Source organism: Marmota marmota, unplaced genomic scaffold, assembly GCF_001458135.2.
Source record: "Marmota marmota marmota unplaced genomic scaffold, marMar, whole genome shotgun sequence".
Classification (NCBI taxonomy): Eukaryota; Metazoa; Chordata; class Mammalia; order Rodentia; family Sciuridae; genus Marmota; species Marmota marmota.
In genome coordinates, this window is record NW_025999932.1 from 10,849,572 (window position 1) to 10,864,119 (window position 14,548).

The 14,548-nt window shown below is 47.6% G+C and overlaps 1 protein-coding gene across 1 annotated transcript in view; it reads left to right on the forward strand.

Annotated features, from left to right (window-relative positions):
* The window catches only part of Zic5 (Zic family member 5), an 8,565-nt gene extending 1,845 nt beyond the window's left edge, over positions 1 to 6,720 (forward strand). The window contains exon 2 of the mRNA XM_048800997.1: positions 3,857 to 6,720. Within this exon, the coding sequence (XP_048656954.1) occupies positions 3,857 to 4,318 (462 nt within the window). The 3' untranslated portion in view covers positions 4,319 to 6,720. The remainder of the gene's footprint in view (positions 1 to 3,856) is intronic.
* The last annotated feature ends 7,828 nt before the right edge of the window (positions 6,721 to 14,548 follow it).

Genomic DNA, 14,548 nt, shown 5'->3' on the forward strand with positions numbered 1-14,548 from the left:
CTGCGGTGCCTCCCTTCCTACAGGTCGCAGACCCTGCGCGGTAGCTGCACCACGGAAAGCGGGGGGGCGGGGGGTGGGAAGGGCGCGTGGGATTTGCTACGGTGTTGGGGCCGCGAGTTGGGGCCCGTCGGAGGGCGGGGGTCTAGTGCCTCCCGGGATGGGTGCGGATGTCAAGAGGAGCCCGCCCTCCGGCCCCGGAGACCTCCGCTCAGTCACACCCCACTCACACACCCCACTCCTAACACCTCCACGTACATGGTCCGAGACCAGTTCACACACACTCCTGCCGGCCTCCTCCACCCCATTTCTGCGACACCCACACGCCCTCATACTTCATATGCGCCCTCACTTCATTTACACACCCGCAGTCACACACGCGCTGTCACACAGCGATCACACACATAGACTTCCCACGCACCCTCGAGTGTGCTGGATGCTGGAGAATTGGTTTTTGTCCTTTTAAGGAAGGTTCTAGTTGGAGGAAGATGAGACCTCTCGTGGTCGCTGAGGCCTAACCCGCCTTGGAACATGGGGGTGCGGAGTCCCCAGCGCCGTGGGGACCCTCCCATCCCACTCCAAGCTCTGCCTTTGGGGCTGCCGTGGCCCGGTGAGGGTGGCTGCAGCATGGGGCGACGGTTTAGCCCCTTAGGGTCGTGTGCCCTCTTTGAACCAAGGAGTTCCTCGGGCGGTAGAGCTGCTGAGCATAGCCGGGATTTATAGGGACAGACAATATTACACCTCAGAGGACACTTAAGTAACTGGAGTTTACATTCAGTGATCACTTGGCTGATTTATCGGTGCAGTGGTGGCGGCGAGGAGGCAGCCCGGGGGCGTGGGCCGCGACCCGGCCAGCGGCAGTCCGCGGGTGTTGGGGGTGTGTATGACTTATTCTATATGTCCAGGAGCAGCCGCGTCCGGGTGGCCCCAGGCTGGCGCTCCAGGCCTTGCTCCTATGGACTGACACCTCACAGGCCTCCCATGTGGACCTGCAGAAGACCGGCTGGGAGCACGTTGTCCCTTGAGCCTTGTGTTTTTCTAATCCAGATCAATCCACCTTAATGGCTTTTCCAAAAGGAAACTTCCCACGAGGCTTTTATAAAAACTGCCATGGCCCACTAAGCCATCTGCTTGCTCTGTGCCCAGCACTGGGACTGAAGTCCCCGCCCTAACCGAGTTCCCAAAAGGAGGCCCTAAATGAGGCGCATGTGGCCTCCGCCCCTCTCCTTCCCTGGCCTCTGGAGGGGAGTGGACCTTCCTTCCCTGCCCCTCTGCCGGGACCCCACAGCACTGGACAGATTTTGCTCCGTGAGAGAGTGGGGGTGGGGGGCAGGGGACCGGTGGCTGGTTTTCTGGTTCCAAGTTGCGAGAATGATAGAATTTCCTGCTCCCAACTCCTGCTGCTAGGGTGAACCCCACCAGGAAAAGCATGCAGGGATTCCACACACACCCCAACCTGGGATGCTGGCGACTCCCAGTCCAACTCAAACCCGCCCCTGGCCTGGTGTTTTGGCTGTCCTTGGGTCCTCAGCCATTGGACATTGTGTCCAGAGAGGGACAGTTGTGGACTTCTTTCTCTCCCTAGTATAGACTTCTCTTCTTTTGGGGGGTTATCAGGACCCCAGAACAGATTGGTCAAACGGACTAATCCCCAGGTCACTCCTGAAGTCTTCTGTCCTGACCTGTTTGCCCTCAATTGGGTTTACAACCCTAGAGGAAGCTGGCAAGCCCTGAGTGATATCCACAACTCGATTTCCTTTCCGTTACCTTCCCGCAGGCACCAAATCTCCAAAACTCTGTAAATAGTTAAATTCTGATGTGACTCCTCTGTCAGAATCTGGAATGTAAACACTGAGGTCTCTCAGTGTTTCTATTTAGGGGGAATTTACTCAGAGCTCCTGTGGGCCCCCTGAACAACACCAGGCCCTTCTAATACATTTCCTTTTTCTTCTGCTTTGTCCCTCCACCTTTCCTTTATCCCTAATTTCCAACTTTCTTTCCACTTCCTCTCTCCCTTTACTGACTTTTACTGCTTCTCTCTCTTGTGAGTAGTGGAGGGACTAGCAATGTTCAAAGCTTTACTTTTCACAATCCGGGTTATGTAAGTTGGGCAGAAACCTAAGAATTCTAAACAACATTGACATGTGCATAGAATGAATAAAACCACATAAGCCTCCCTATTGAAGAAGGTTGATTATCTTATTTTGTTTGTTTTGTAAAAAAAAGAAGACTGCTATTTTAAATTAGTATTATCTCCAACTTAAAATGTAATACAAAAATCAGGACAAGTCACTGATGTTTTGGTAGAAAGGAATTAGCTTTGTTTTTGCTGTGACTCATCTCCAAAGAATTTTTAAAGGTTGTGATTTTTTTGTGAGTTCTCTGTTTTCCTGCTATTTATAGGTTAAGAGTTGTATTCCAATAATGTCTAATTTCATTTTTAAACAAGGATAGGTAGGGAAAGTTATATTTCAGTCTTCTGGATATTTTTAGATGTGTTAACATATTCTGGCATTGAAGCAGTGGCCATTAGTGAAATATTTTTTAAAACAACAAACACATATTTGTGTGGAGGGAATAAGATTCACCACAGAAATGTATGTGCATTAAACCGATTCTTAATGGTTTTTCTTTTTAAAAATAAGTTATCCAAAACAAAGAAAGATGCCCTACCTAGTATGTCACCAAAGTAGCTGGTGATCTTTTTAGATCATCTGAATGTCAGAGGAAAATATTATAAAAGAATATGTGATGACTTGTTCAATTATGGATTCAAAATTATAAGTTCATAGATACTAAGGTGAGAGAGAGAGCCCAGCTATGCTGTCAGTGTGAAGTCTTCCCTTTTGTTTTTCAATCCCCAGGAGCAATGGTTAAATTTTTCTGGTTGTGTTATTAAGCATCTCTACTTTTTGGACTAGTGGCCTTGTGTTTAAGTCATAGTGTGCCTGGTGTGGTCAGACCAGCTTAGGGGTAACAGGCCAAAGACCCTGATTTTTTTTTTAAGTGGTTTTAATGAATAAGTAATGGAGAAAGCTGTTAGAATAAGTGTACTAAAGGCCTAAGGTAAATGATGGATTGTGTGCCGAGGCTGTGGTCTTTGCCCACATGTGATCAGATTCTGTTCTGCCACACTGTCCAGCACCCTGCAAGTTGTGGGGGAAGCTGGCAGAATGCAGAGACCAGCAGCTTATTCTCTGCCCAACCAGCCTTGCAAAAGCTGGTGGTGGGGTTGTGTTTCACAGGTGCCTTTATTTCTAAAGGGAGAATGTTGGATTATTTCCTTTCCTTTCCTAACTCCACATCCTCTCCTGCTGCTCCTTCCCAGCAATGAAATTCTGGGAACACTCTGGAACAAAGTGCCATTATCATCATTTTATTGCATCCCCAGCTTACTTTTAATTTAATGTTATATGTTTTATCTTTCTTCCATTTTTCTTGTTCTCACCTCCACCCGTGACTCTGAGAGTATCTTTTTATCAGTGTTTATCTTGATAGAGGATTTTCTACTTGCATATTTGAGTGTCCCGACCCTGAGATGAATGAGGTTGTTATGAGGGCCCAGGTGGGCTTCAGTGGTACATCCTGGGCCTTGCTTCAACCATGGGGATTTCACCCTGACCCCTGTAGTATCTGGGGGGCTGGCATCTGGCCTCTCAAAATCCAGATCCAGCAGAACCTCCAGGCAAGTGGGCCCAGGGCAGTCCTTGCAGCATCTCTTCTCCTGTGCATCTTGGAATATAGGAATTAGGAATAGAAATAAGGCTGGGTGTCAGTCTTTAGGAGAATGGGAAACTCCATCCCCAGTTCTGCTCCAAGATTTCTTTCAAGCTAGTCTCTGGAAAGCCATTGTTAACCTTTCCTGTGTTTCCTTGCAGGGGAAAAGCCTTTCAAATGTGAATTCGATGGTTGTGATAGGAAGTTTGCCAATAGCAGTGATCGAAAGAAACATTCCCATGTCCATACCAGTGACAAGCCCTACTACTGCAAGATCCGAGGCTGTGACAAATCCTACACTCACCCGAGTTCTCTGAGGAAGCACATGAAGATTCACTGCAAGTCCCCCCCACCTTCTCCAGGAGCCCTTGGTTACTCATCAGTGGGGACTCCGGTGGGTGCCCCCTTGTCCCCTGTGCTGGACCCAGCCAGGAGTCGCTCTAGCACTCTGTCCCCTCAGGTGACCAACCTCAATGAGTGGTACGTTTGCCAGGCCAGTGGGGCCCCCAGCCACCTCCACACACCTTCCAGCAACGGAACCACCTCTGAGTCTGAAGATGAGGAAATGTATGGGAACCCTGAAGTTGTGCGGACGATACATTAGAATTTATCATTATTAATAAGTGGGAGTCCTTGGACCATATCCTAACCTGAGACAATGCTGAGCCTGAGACAAACGTGTGACTCAGACTTGCTACTGGTCTAATTAGCCCTATTTATTCAGTATGAAACCCTATGGTGTTTGTACATTTAATTAATTTAATTAAGATATTTGGGCTTTTTTTTTTTTTTTTCCTCTCAAAAAAGCAAACAAAAAACAACCAAGCTGGACTTGTACATTGCAGGGAGACAGGGCTGAGGGCGAATTGTACCAAGGAAAATGAATGGAGACATTAACCGAGATACACACTGCCGATACATATATATGTGTGTGCATACGTGTGTATATATATCACACACATATATGCATGTATGTGTATATATTTAAAGGGGGGAGAAGATGAGCATTAAGTCAGAACTTCACACAGCAACCAGGCCCTCTGCGTTTCCCGGAGTGCCTCTTGAATGCCTTTGACACCGTAACGCAGGCTGCTTTTGAGCCTCCTTGTCAAGCCCCAATTCTGCAAAGGCCTCTTGATTGTAAACCACACACTTGCTGCATCGCCAACAGATCTTGGACTGTGTCTGTGTCCAAAAGTATTTGTAAAAGCCCTTTAAGTTCTAATATTTATAATTTTTAATTTTCATGCTTTTATTACTGATCTCATCTTAACATGATATTTTTATACAGGATTATTTCTTCAGAACCCTTCCTTGTGTGATTAAAAAAAAAAAAAGTGCAGCAACCTTAATCTATCTCCATGTATTGTGCTACTGTGATTGTTCAAGCAAAAGTGGAGAGAAGAAAAGCTGCTGCAAGAGACAACTGTGAAACTGTGATCTTTTATAAAATAGAAGAAATTCAAGTGCTTTCTTTTTCCTCTCTGGAGTTTTTTTTTTGTTTTGTTTTGTTTTTGTTTTTTTAAAATCTGAAATCTCAGATGCTGCCTTCTTACTGTGTCCAAACTTCTTGTGTAATAAAGAGATTGTTTTTGAGCATAAATTCTTTGGGATGCCAACATTGACAGTCAAGTCTGAGGAGGTGTGATGCCTTTTTTTTTTTTTTTTATTGAAAGCTGTTTTTGAAACGGGCCAACTCCTCTTTTATACTATTGTGTCAACCTTTAAAAAAAAAAAAGTCTCTATTTTTTACTGCCTAAATGCATTTGAGTGCATTTTCTTCCACCTGAGTACTGAGCACCCAAACTCTCTTCTTGAAAATGATAATGTGAAATACATGACTTACATTGAAAGAGGGGAGGGAGTTGCTATACATATTAAAATTTTTAAAAGGTTTATAGTTACTACCAAACATTGATGAATGTGTGACCTTTGCCAGAGCTGTCAAGCTAGGATAAAAAAGGTCAAGGACCTAGGACAATAACTCTTAGTCAATTTATTTTCGGTTGGTACAACACATCTCCTGTGCAAAATGTAGTCCATCAGAAACATCATACAAATATACTAAAGAGCACTAATTTATCCTCAGAGACCCTGAAGACACCCCCTCCCCAGGGTTTGTAGAAATTTGTGTGCTGTGAGTGGTTGATGTAGTCTTGTCATTGTTAATAACTTGTATGTGAACACTTTTATTTGTACAGTTGAATTAATTTATTTTCAGACATTGTTTCCCCCCTTCCCTCCCACTCCCCGGAAGAGTTCAAAGCACACCAAAGAATTATATTATACATTTTGGTGAAAGATTATCATTTATGATTCATGGTTTATTTAAAAAAAGGAAAGAAAATGGAAAAATATATTTTTGAGCTTACTTGAATGAACAACGTAATGTGAAAACCAAGACTCTTCCTGCATGTCTTTTTTGCATTGTGTTGATGAGATTATATATAGTTTATAGATATATTACTAGTACAGTGCATGGTGCTGTCACTTGGAAAGCCTTTCAATGTTGTCCTCAGATTGTTACAGTAATTATGAATCATGCAGACCCTCCTTTATAAAGAAAAAAGACCATAAAACTTGAATATAAAATAATTCTACATTTTAAAAGTTTATTTGATTTTCATATTAATCACTTTCAAAGTCCTTTCAAATAGAAAAATAAGGTATGAATTTTGGGGGGATAATTTATGTATTGTAAAATTATTAGGACAAAATATTCCTGATGTATAATGAGTTGTTTTATTTATACAACTTTTTCAATGGTAGTTTGCACTATTCTTTATTATGCTACAGGTTTATTTATTATGAAACAAAGGAATATGTATTTTATGTATTTTGTCATGCATAGGTTAACTCTGCTACAGATTTATTGGTTCCTGATACACCTAAAATAAAAGCTTAAAATGTGTACCTCCAATAGAAAGAAAGCAAGAATGACTATGAAGTAAGAAATGTAATAAAGGTATTCTTCCTATGTATTGCTACATTTTACCTAATGGCATATCTCTGTCATTCTTTTCAAACAGAACAGTTGCTGAGATAGTGAACATTATAGTTTTCCTCCTTTGATCTCTTAGCCTCCCTCACCCCCAGATATGTTTTTACAGCTTGGTTTAACTTACAGTTTAATCTAGAAAATACCAGATATTTATGGAAACTAATCCCTGCAGGTTGTACCTACAGTAGCACACACACCTCAGGGGTTACTGCATTAATTTGTTAAAGTTAGTAATATACACCGTGATTCAACTCAGTGAAGAGCTGAAAAGTGCATTTTAGCATTTCTTTGGTGCCTACCTTCTAAAGGGGAAAACCTAATGAAGAAAAAGAGGGAAGGACAGTGAGAAGCTTCCACACACAAAGGAAGATAAAGTAAGATGGTCTAGGAGATGCTATGGATGTGGGATGAATCTGAGTAGTGGCTAAGGAGTTCTCTCATAGGTCATGGGGGCCTCAAAATAGGACTTTATTGTCATTCATTTTGGAATTGGAGTAACTTACGCTCAGCATTGGGGGCAGATGTTAAGGAGAAATTGGATTTTCTCATGGCAACAAAATATTCAAGTAGCTTAAATTAATGTATTTGCCTATGTACCTTAACAAGCCTGGAGTTTTGTTATTATGCTAGCTGATACAAAACTGATAAAAGGCAAGTAGTTAAAAACAATCAGTAATGTCAATAAGCATTTCTCCAAAAGGTTATAGTGGCTTTTAAAAGTCAGGTTTGTTAAATGTAGTAAAGGTGAAACAGGTTGCCAAGAGCTGTTTAAGCCAGATGACAATAACCAGCACACGAAGGAGAAAAACACTGGTAAATGAGGGCTCCTATCAATGGGAAAACTTATAGCTCTCTAATGAAGTTTCTTGTGAAAAGAAGGGTGACACAAAGCCACCAAGACATGAATCATTCATGGGAAATATAAAAGATAAAAGATATCTGACAATGAGCAGAACCTTGTATAGAGTGTATAAAACAAGTTTCCCCTTCTTATTTTCTGCTTTAAAACGCACAATCTCCCACTCCCAGCGTTCTCTGTCCAGTCTATAGAGTTAAAATTGACCACTGCTCGTCCTGCGCCACTTCAAAGTAATTTAGTCCAGAACGGAAGGCTTGGCGCTTGGACAATCTTCATGGTGTGTTAAGATTTCTATGGCAATTGGCAAGCAAGACGTTCCCATCTGAATATGTCTCAAAGAAAGCCACTTATTGACACTAAGTTGGCTATCATCAAAGACTTCATCTTCCCTAGGCAAGATGTGGCTCCCGCAATCACTGTTTAAATCATATACCTTTGTTTTGCTGGTTAGAAGAATCTTCAATCACATGATTATTTGTTGCTTGTGTACATATTTTCCCCCATTCAGATGTTCTTGCAGAAAGCTAATGCTCCTAAAATCTAAGGTACTTAGGAAGACCTCAAGGGTGGAAATTCTATACTCTTGAACAGTAGGAGATGGCCATACAAGTGTGGTCACATTGGGGACTGGAGGAAAAGAGGCCCACACTCCTCAAAAGCTGAGCCCAGCTGTCTACAGACATCATATTTGTCCTGATATCTTTCATTTTGTGGAAGCTTTTGGAGATCACTGTGGTTTTTTTCTATCATCTCTATCTATACTTGAAGTAGGAGAGATACTGGACATCAATGCTTGAAAATCCCAGTTTGGTTAGGAAGTACAACTGCCTGAGAGACAATCTGATTTCCCAAAGGATCACCTTACATCAGGAAAGAAAGGAAGGCAGATCACAAGGTAAACAAAACAATCCCGCTTATTAATACTTCCATCCTGTCACCCCATGGCAGTACTACGGGCTTGCCCATCCACCCATCGTGTACCAAAACACCTGACACATGACCATGGAAGCCTTCCAGGTCGGGAAGGACGGTGAAGGAGATTCACAGCGAAAGCTCCCCGTTGTTACCAGCACATTCCCTCCGTGAACAAAACTCTCAGAAATGCCCACATCCACGGCCACGCACAAACACTCCCGAGCACACATTCGCATACAACAGCAAGTGCCTAATCAGGCGGGGAGAAGCTCAAAGGCATGTTCTTTGAAATTCAAACTACTGCTTTTATGGTCCATGGGCGCAGAGCATCGGGATTGCTATGGCAATGGGCAGGGCCAGGGGAGTCGCTGGCAGTCGGTCCACGGCGATTCGAGACACTCTATTAAGATACAGTTGCAGTGACCTTTACTTTCATGCCAAGTTAGTCCAGTCAATTTTCATCTCATCAGAAATACATACACACGCACATACACATACTTATATCTATTCGCTCTTTGGTGGAATCCCTCCTAGAACCTCCTAGCTTGGGAGAAAGGAGAGGGAAAGAATGGAGAGAGGAGAGAAAACCGAGTGGGGGTGGGGGGCGGGTGATGTCAGAGGGTGGGGGGAGAGGGGCAGGGGCACCAGAGCCCCAGTTCCTCTTCCTTCTCTCCCCACCTAAGTACTTTTATTTGCAGAGCGATTGTTCTTTGTTTATTTAATACAAGTACTGTGTGAATGGTGAAAAATAAACATGATGAAAAATAACCAAACAGATGATTCCTCCGAGTGAAAAAGCCCGGACTTAATAAAAGTGCGAGGCAGTCACCGCTGAATGAGAAACCCTTTGAAGTGGAACTTATTATAGGAGGAATACTTTGGGGTTGCCTTAACGACGCCGCTGAATCGAAAGCGCTCGCCTTTGTCAGCGATTTGTTCTCCTTTGCTGGGGTGCCCGGAGAAATTACTTACATGGGCTGCCTTAACATGCAGCCTGCAAATCAGTAACTTTGCAGCTCAGACTTGCAGACGCCACTCGGCCACGGACAAAAAGAAGTCATGGGGGAAACGCACCAACCTTTCACGCCGAGTCGTTGGGGATGGGGCGCACGGGCGTGTTGGGGGCGGCAGATAAGAAGTTGTATTACAACTGGCCCCCCTCACCCGCGCTCCCCACCCCAGCTCCCTCTCTCTCACCCGAGCCCGAGCCTGGGGCTGTGGCCTCGGCGGTGGCGGGGAGGCTCGGGCTCCTCCAGGGCCCTCCAGCGAGGGGCGCTCTTGAGCACCCAGGCCGAGCTCGGACTTTCCCAGCAGTCTGGGCCATATTTAATAAGGGTCGTTTATCACCGAGACTCTTTGAAGGGTCGCCTCCAGCCCTGTGCCCATTAGAAAGGCGAAGTGACATTTAAACTCGGTTTTCAAGGATCGAGGGGGATTTCATTGAAAAGGCAACTCGTTTGTCTTAGGAGCCTGGAAACAACCCCCTTCTCGCTCCTTTTGACCACATGGCATAACTCAAAAACAATAGTTCAAAAGTGAAATGGCATCGTGGTGTTCACTGGAGACAGGCCCCCATCTAGCACCAGAGAAAGGGTAGTCCGCAAGACAATGTGCTTTTTGTGTCCGACTCTGTCACAAGGATTGTGTTGTTTGCTTTGGAGGCTGCGCCTGTTATACTTTCCTGAAAGTACTTGTGTTAAACAAGAGTTATAAGTCATCCAAAACAACAAACATTTTGATTTTCTTTGCCTAAAGGGCTTTCCCTGGCTATGGGCACCGTGAAAAAATAATGTCCTCGCTGAGAAAGGAACACCAGTAGTAGAATTACAAGCGGGCGCATTAAATATTGAATGACACGGGAAAAAGAGCTTGTCGAGGGGCACTCAGCCTTAAAGTCTTTCTTCAACTTTGTCTTCGGTGGCTGCTGGACTATTTAAGATGGTATTAATTAAGGCAGCTTCTGATGCCGCCTAGCCGGCCGGCCCCTAGACCTCTCTCGGTCAATGGGCCTGTGTCCGGCCGCTCTGCTCACGCGTTGGCTGAGCCGAGTGCAAATGTCACTTCTCATTTGCAGGCTGAAGAGAAGTGCCCATCCTACACTGAGGGCAGCAGGGATGCAGTCGGCTGCAGGCGTTAAAGGGATACAAGGGACTAGGTTGAGAGGAGGCGGAAACAAAATGCGAACAGCTGCCCTGGGCAGAGGAGGAGAGTGCGCCCGCGCGCACGGCTTTTGGCACGTTTTGGTGAACACCGATTTGCAAATAACAGCCAGGCGGCACTCGCCGGGTTTGGACGTCCCCCTCTCTTTCGTTGCTCCTGCGTGGGGAAAACTAAGACCCCAGCCTTGCAGAAATCCATTAGGCAGTCTGGCAGGGCGTTATTTTACAAAGGGACTCGCTTCTACAGAGAAGACAAAAGCTCGCTTCTTTGCTGACTTCCTCCTCCCTATGGTGGCCCCTTCACAGATCACAAACAAATAGAGCCTAAAGGACCGCAGCCAAGGATCTCCAGGTCCAGGTCCAATTTTACAGATGGCGAAACTGAGACTTTGAGCAAGTCTCAAAAAAGATTTACTTATTTATTTATCTATTGTGGTGCTGGGGATTGAACCCAGGGCCTTGTGCATGCAAGGCAAGCACTCTAACAATTGAACCATATTCCCAGCCCCTCAAAAAAAGATTTTTGCCAATATTTCCTGAGGATTCAAAGGTTGAGACCAAAGACCCAGGCAGGTCAACCCACAATCAGGCCAAAACTATCCTTTCCACACCCCCCGCCCCAATTCCAAGTGTTTGATTCAAAATCAAATGGAAATTGAATCAGCCATTAGAAATTTTTAAAAAATGTGCACAAAACACAACAACAATAAACTTACTGCCGACTAACTGTGGCATAAATCAAATGCACGCTTTAAGAAACTCTGTTAACTAGCAATTCTCCATGAGAAGAGACAAGACTTGGCCGGGTGGAGGGGGCAGGGCATGCTGGCAGATTGATTTCTACATCCAGAAGCCCCGTGGGCACCCCCGTTTCCCCCTGTGTGGATTTCCAGCGGGATATAGGCCTTCTCTTTTACCACAAGGCCCCTTGCAGGTGTGCATGGGGGTAGGGGGCTGGGAGATGCAGTCAAATGCTCTTTCCTCTGTGGGTGTGAATGATTTGGACCGTTGCTGCTGGTTCCAGGGTTCGCATCCTTAACTCTAGATTCATCTGCAATGTCTGATTCTCCATCTTGGGATGTGTCTCCTCAGGGCTCCCTCTGTCTTTTTGGATAAGGGGTGATCACATTTCCCACCATGAGCCATGCTGGGGGAGTAGTCTCCATCTTCCCTGCAGGGGGAGGAGGGGGAGAGCGAACTTTTATACTTCAGCCTGGAGATGCAGGCCTGGGGCCCTCCGCCCCCTTTAAGACCTGGAGGCGTCGCTCTAGGGCTGGGGACCGCCTGGCGTTGTCCAGAGGTGGGCAGCAGGGAGCGCGAGAAAAAAGTGCCACCCTAGAGCACCCTACTCCCGCGTTAGGTCTCCACCTAGGACTGGAGCTCCCAGGCCCAACCGCCCACCTGAGTGACCCTTTTTGGCCACTTTCCCTTTCTCTGTTCTCCCCCTACTTCTACTTTCTCGCCCGAACAGGCCTCTGGCCAGGTAGTGGATGCAGAAAGGTGGCCTTTGGGCCCGGAACGCATGCAAGCGCGCTTGCACACCCAGACACATTCACACACAGTCATGCACAACTCACACCCAGCCCCGCCCCAACCAATGCACTGGGCACACGTCCGGGCTCCAGGCACCTTGCCAAGAGCGCGCGAGCACCCTGCGTGGCACACTGGCTGAAGCTCCAGCACCAAGTGGCGGGGGTGGGGTGAGGAGGGAGGGGTGGGCCGCGGTGCATGCCGCCGACTGCTGGCGGTGCGCACAAGTTCAGTGCACAACTTCCCGCTCTTAACAAGACCCGGGATCCCTTTGGAGAGGCCCTCGGGAGCTGGCGGCGGGGCTGGGAGTGGCGTGGGTAAGCTGGCCGGCGCGGGGCGCGGGCGGCGGGACACAAGGGCGCGACAGGAGGAGGGTGCGAGGGTGCCCGCGGCCGGCCGGGCGCTCTGAGAAGTCAGCGCGAGCAGCTGTGACTTCACCTATTAGCCCCGATGTCTTTCCGAGGAGCCTGGTGGAGTTAAACAGCCCACAATGGGCGCTCTGGGGCGCCTCCAGCCTGACCTCCACCCGGGTTTAATAGTTTCATAGGAACTTCATTAAATCAATTACTTAGTGAGCACATCATCATTTATTTGTAATTAGCAGCGAGGAGCGCGTTCTCTCCCCCAGCCTGCGGCCCGGGTCCCAGCGGGGTTGGCGAGTTGTGCAAGCACTTTTGTTTGCTCGAGTGTTGACTCCCGGAATTATTCGGCCCGGGTAATCTTTACGTCTTAATCTAGCATTCAGGGGGCGAAGGGAAAACAAACAGGGCGCAGGCCGGAGGCCAGCCCTGCAGTTCCAGCCTCTCCCAGAACTCAGCCCCCAGGCGGGGCGCATCTACCCCTCCCGGGTAGAAAGGGCAAGGGCACAACCCTCGAGCAGAGGGGCCGAAGGGAAAGGAGCCAGGCCCGGGGAGCCCAGGAAGAAAGTGAGGAAGGATGGGACCAGAGGCAGGAACACCGGCCTGCGAAGCGAGCACAAAAGGAAAACGGCCAGGCTTGTGCACGTGTGCAGGCGGCGCTGCAGGGGGACTGCGAGTGTGCGTGAGTGCATGTGAGTGTGTGCGCGCAGGCTGTGCGTGGTGGAATCCCATCCTTTTCAGCAGCTGGGGAACTGGGCGGAGGTAGGTTTGGGCCTGGAGGGCGCGGAGGCAACTCTCTGGGTGTCTGGGCTGCAGAAGTGCTGTAATTCGGGGGCTTCAGCCCCGGGCGCAGCTCTGCTGCGGCCCACGAGAGAGTTGTTAGCGAGAAGGGGGAGTCACTGAAAGCCAGGCCAAAACCTGCGCGTGCCGAGAGGCTCCAGTAATGGCCCGGCTAGGAGTCGTGATTCCTTCCGAGTGTAATAATATTTCCCCACACGCCGTAGCGCGGGCCAAATACTGTGCACATCCAAGGAGTTTCGCCTCCCGGGGTCCAAAACGTGGCGACAAGTCCCTAAGTCCTTGCCCTGGAGTCCTTATTTTCCGCTCCAAGTTGGAAAAGTCCCTCCAGAATAGGAAACGCCTAACTTCTGCGGGGGATCCCAGCTCAGGAAATGGAGGGGGCTGAGCTAGTGAGGGGTCATTGATGATCTCGCAGCAGGTTCCCAAAGGAGCAGGGTAGTGTGAACAACTGTATAATTACAAGGCATCTGAGGAGACGTGTACTCCTAGAGTGGACACCTAGAAGACACAGTGGTCCCAGGAGATCCTTCTGGTGGGTCTCCTAGTACACTCCTTGTGTAAGTGAGCTGTGGGGACAGTCCTGGATTTCTCCACCAGTTTGAAGACCCCACCGGCCTGGCCTTGCTGGGCTCCTTGGGGAACCACTTGGAGGCAATCAATATGTGAGAAAAGTCATGAAAAGGTGGTTTTCTGACTTTGTGACCTTGGTACAGGCTGTATGAGTGTTTGTGCTGTACTGGGTCCAACCAGAACCTGGGCCTCAGTTGGTGACTGCCTGGAGAGACATGGTCTGTCCTGGAGTGGGAATTGGGAAGGGGAGGGCTGAGATGTGGCCCCCAGGTTTCTCCATACTGCTGGCTGTGCCCGGTGGACACTGTCTAACTGGACACGTGTGAGTCTGGTGGCTTAGGGCCCCTGTGCTGGGATCTGTGAGGTCTCCAGTGTGGTGAGTCAATACCATGACAATGACTTGGTAACTCAGGAGGATGTACTAAGCCCTCAGCTTCCCTAGTCCTACCTTCTTCCATCCTGTTTCCCCTTTCCTCAAGTCTCACCACCCTACACTCATGGGTCACCCTACACTCATGATGGCTTCTCTTTCCATCCTCCTTTTTGCAAAGTTGACACAGATCACCTGGCCATCTACCCCAAGGCTCTTAGGGAGCCTTTGCCTGCTAGACACAAGGATGAGGGAGGGGCTGGAGACAGC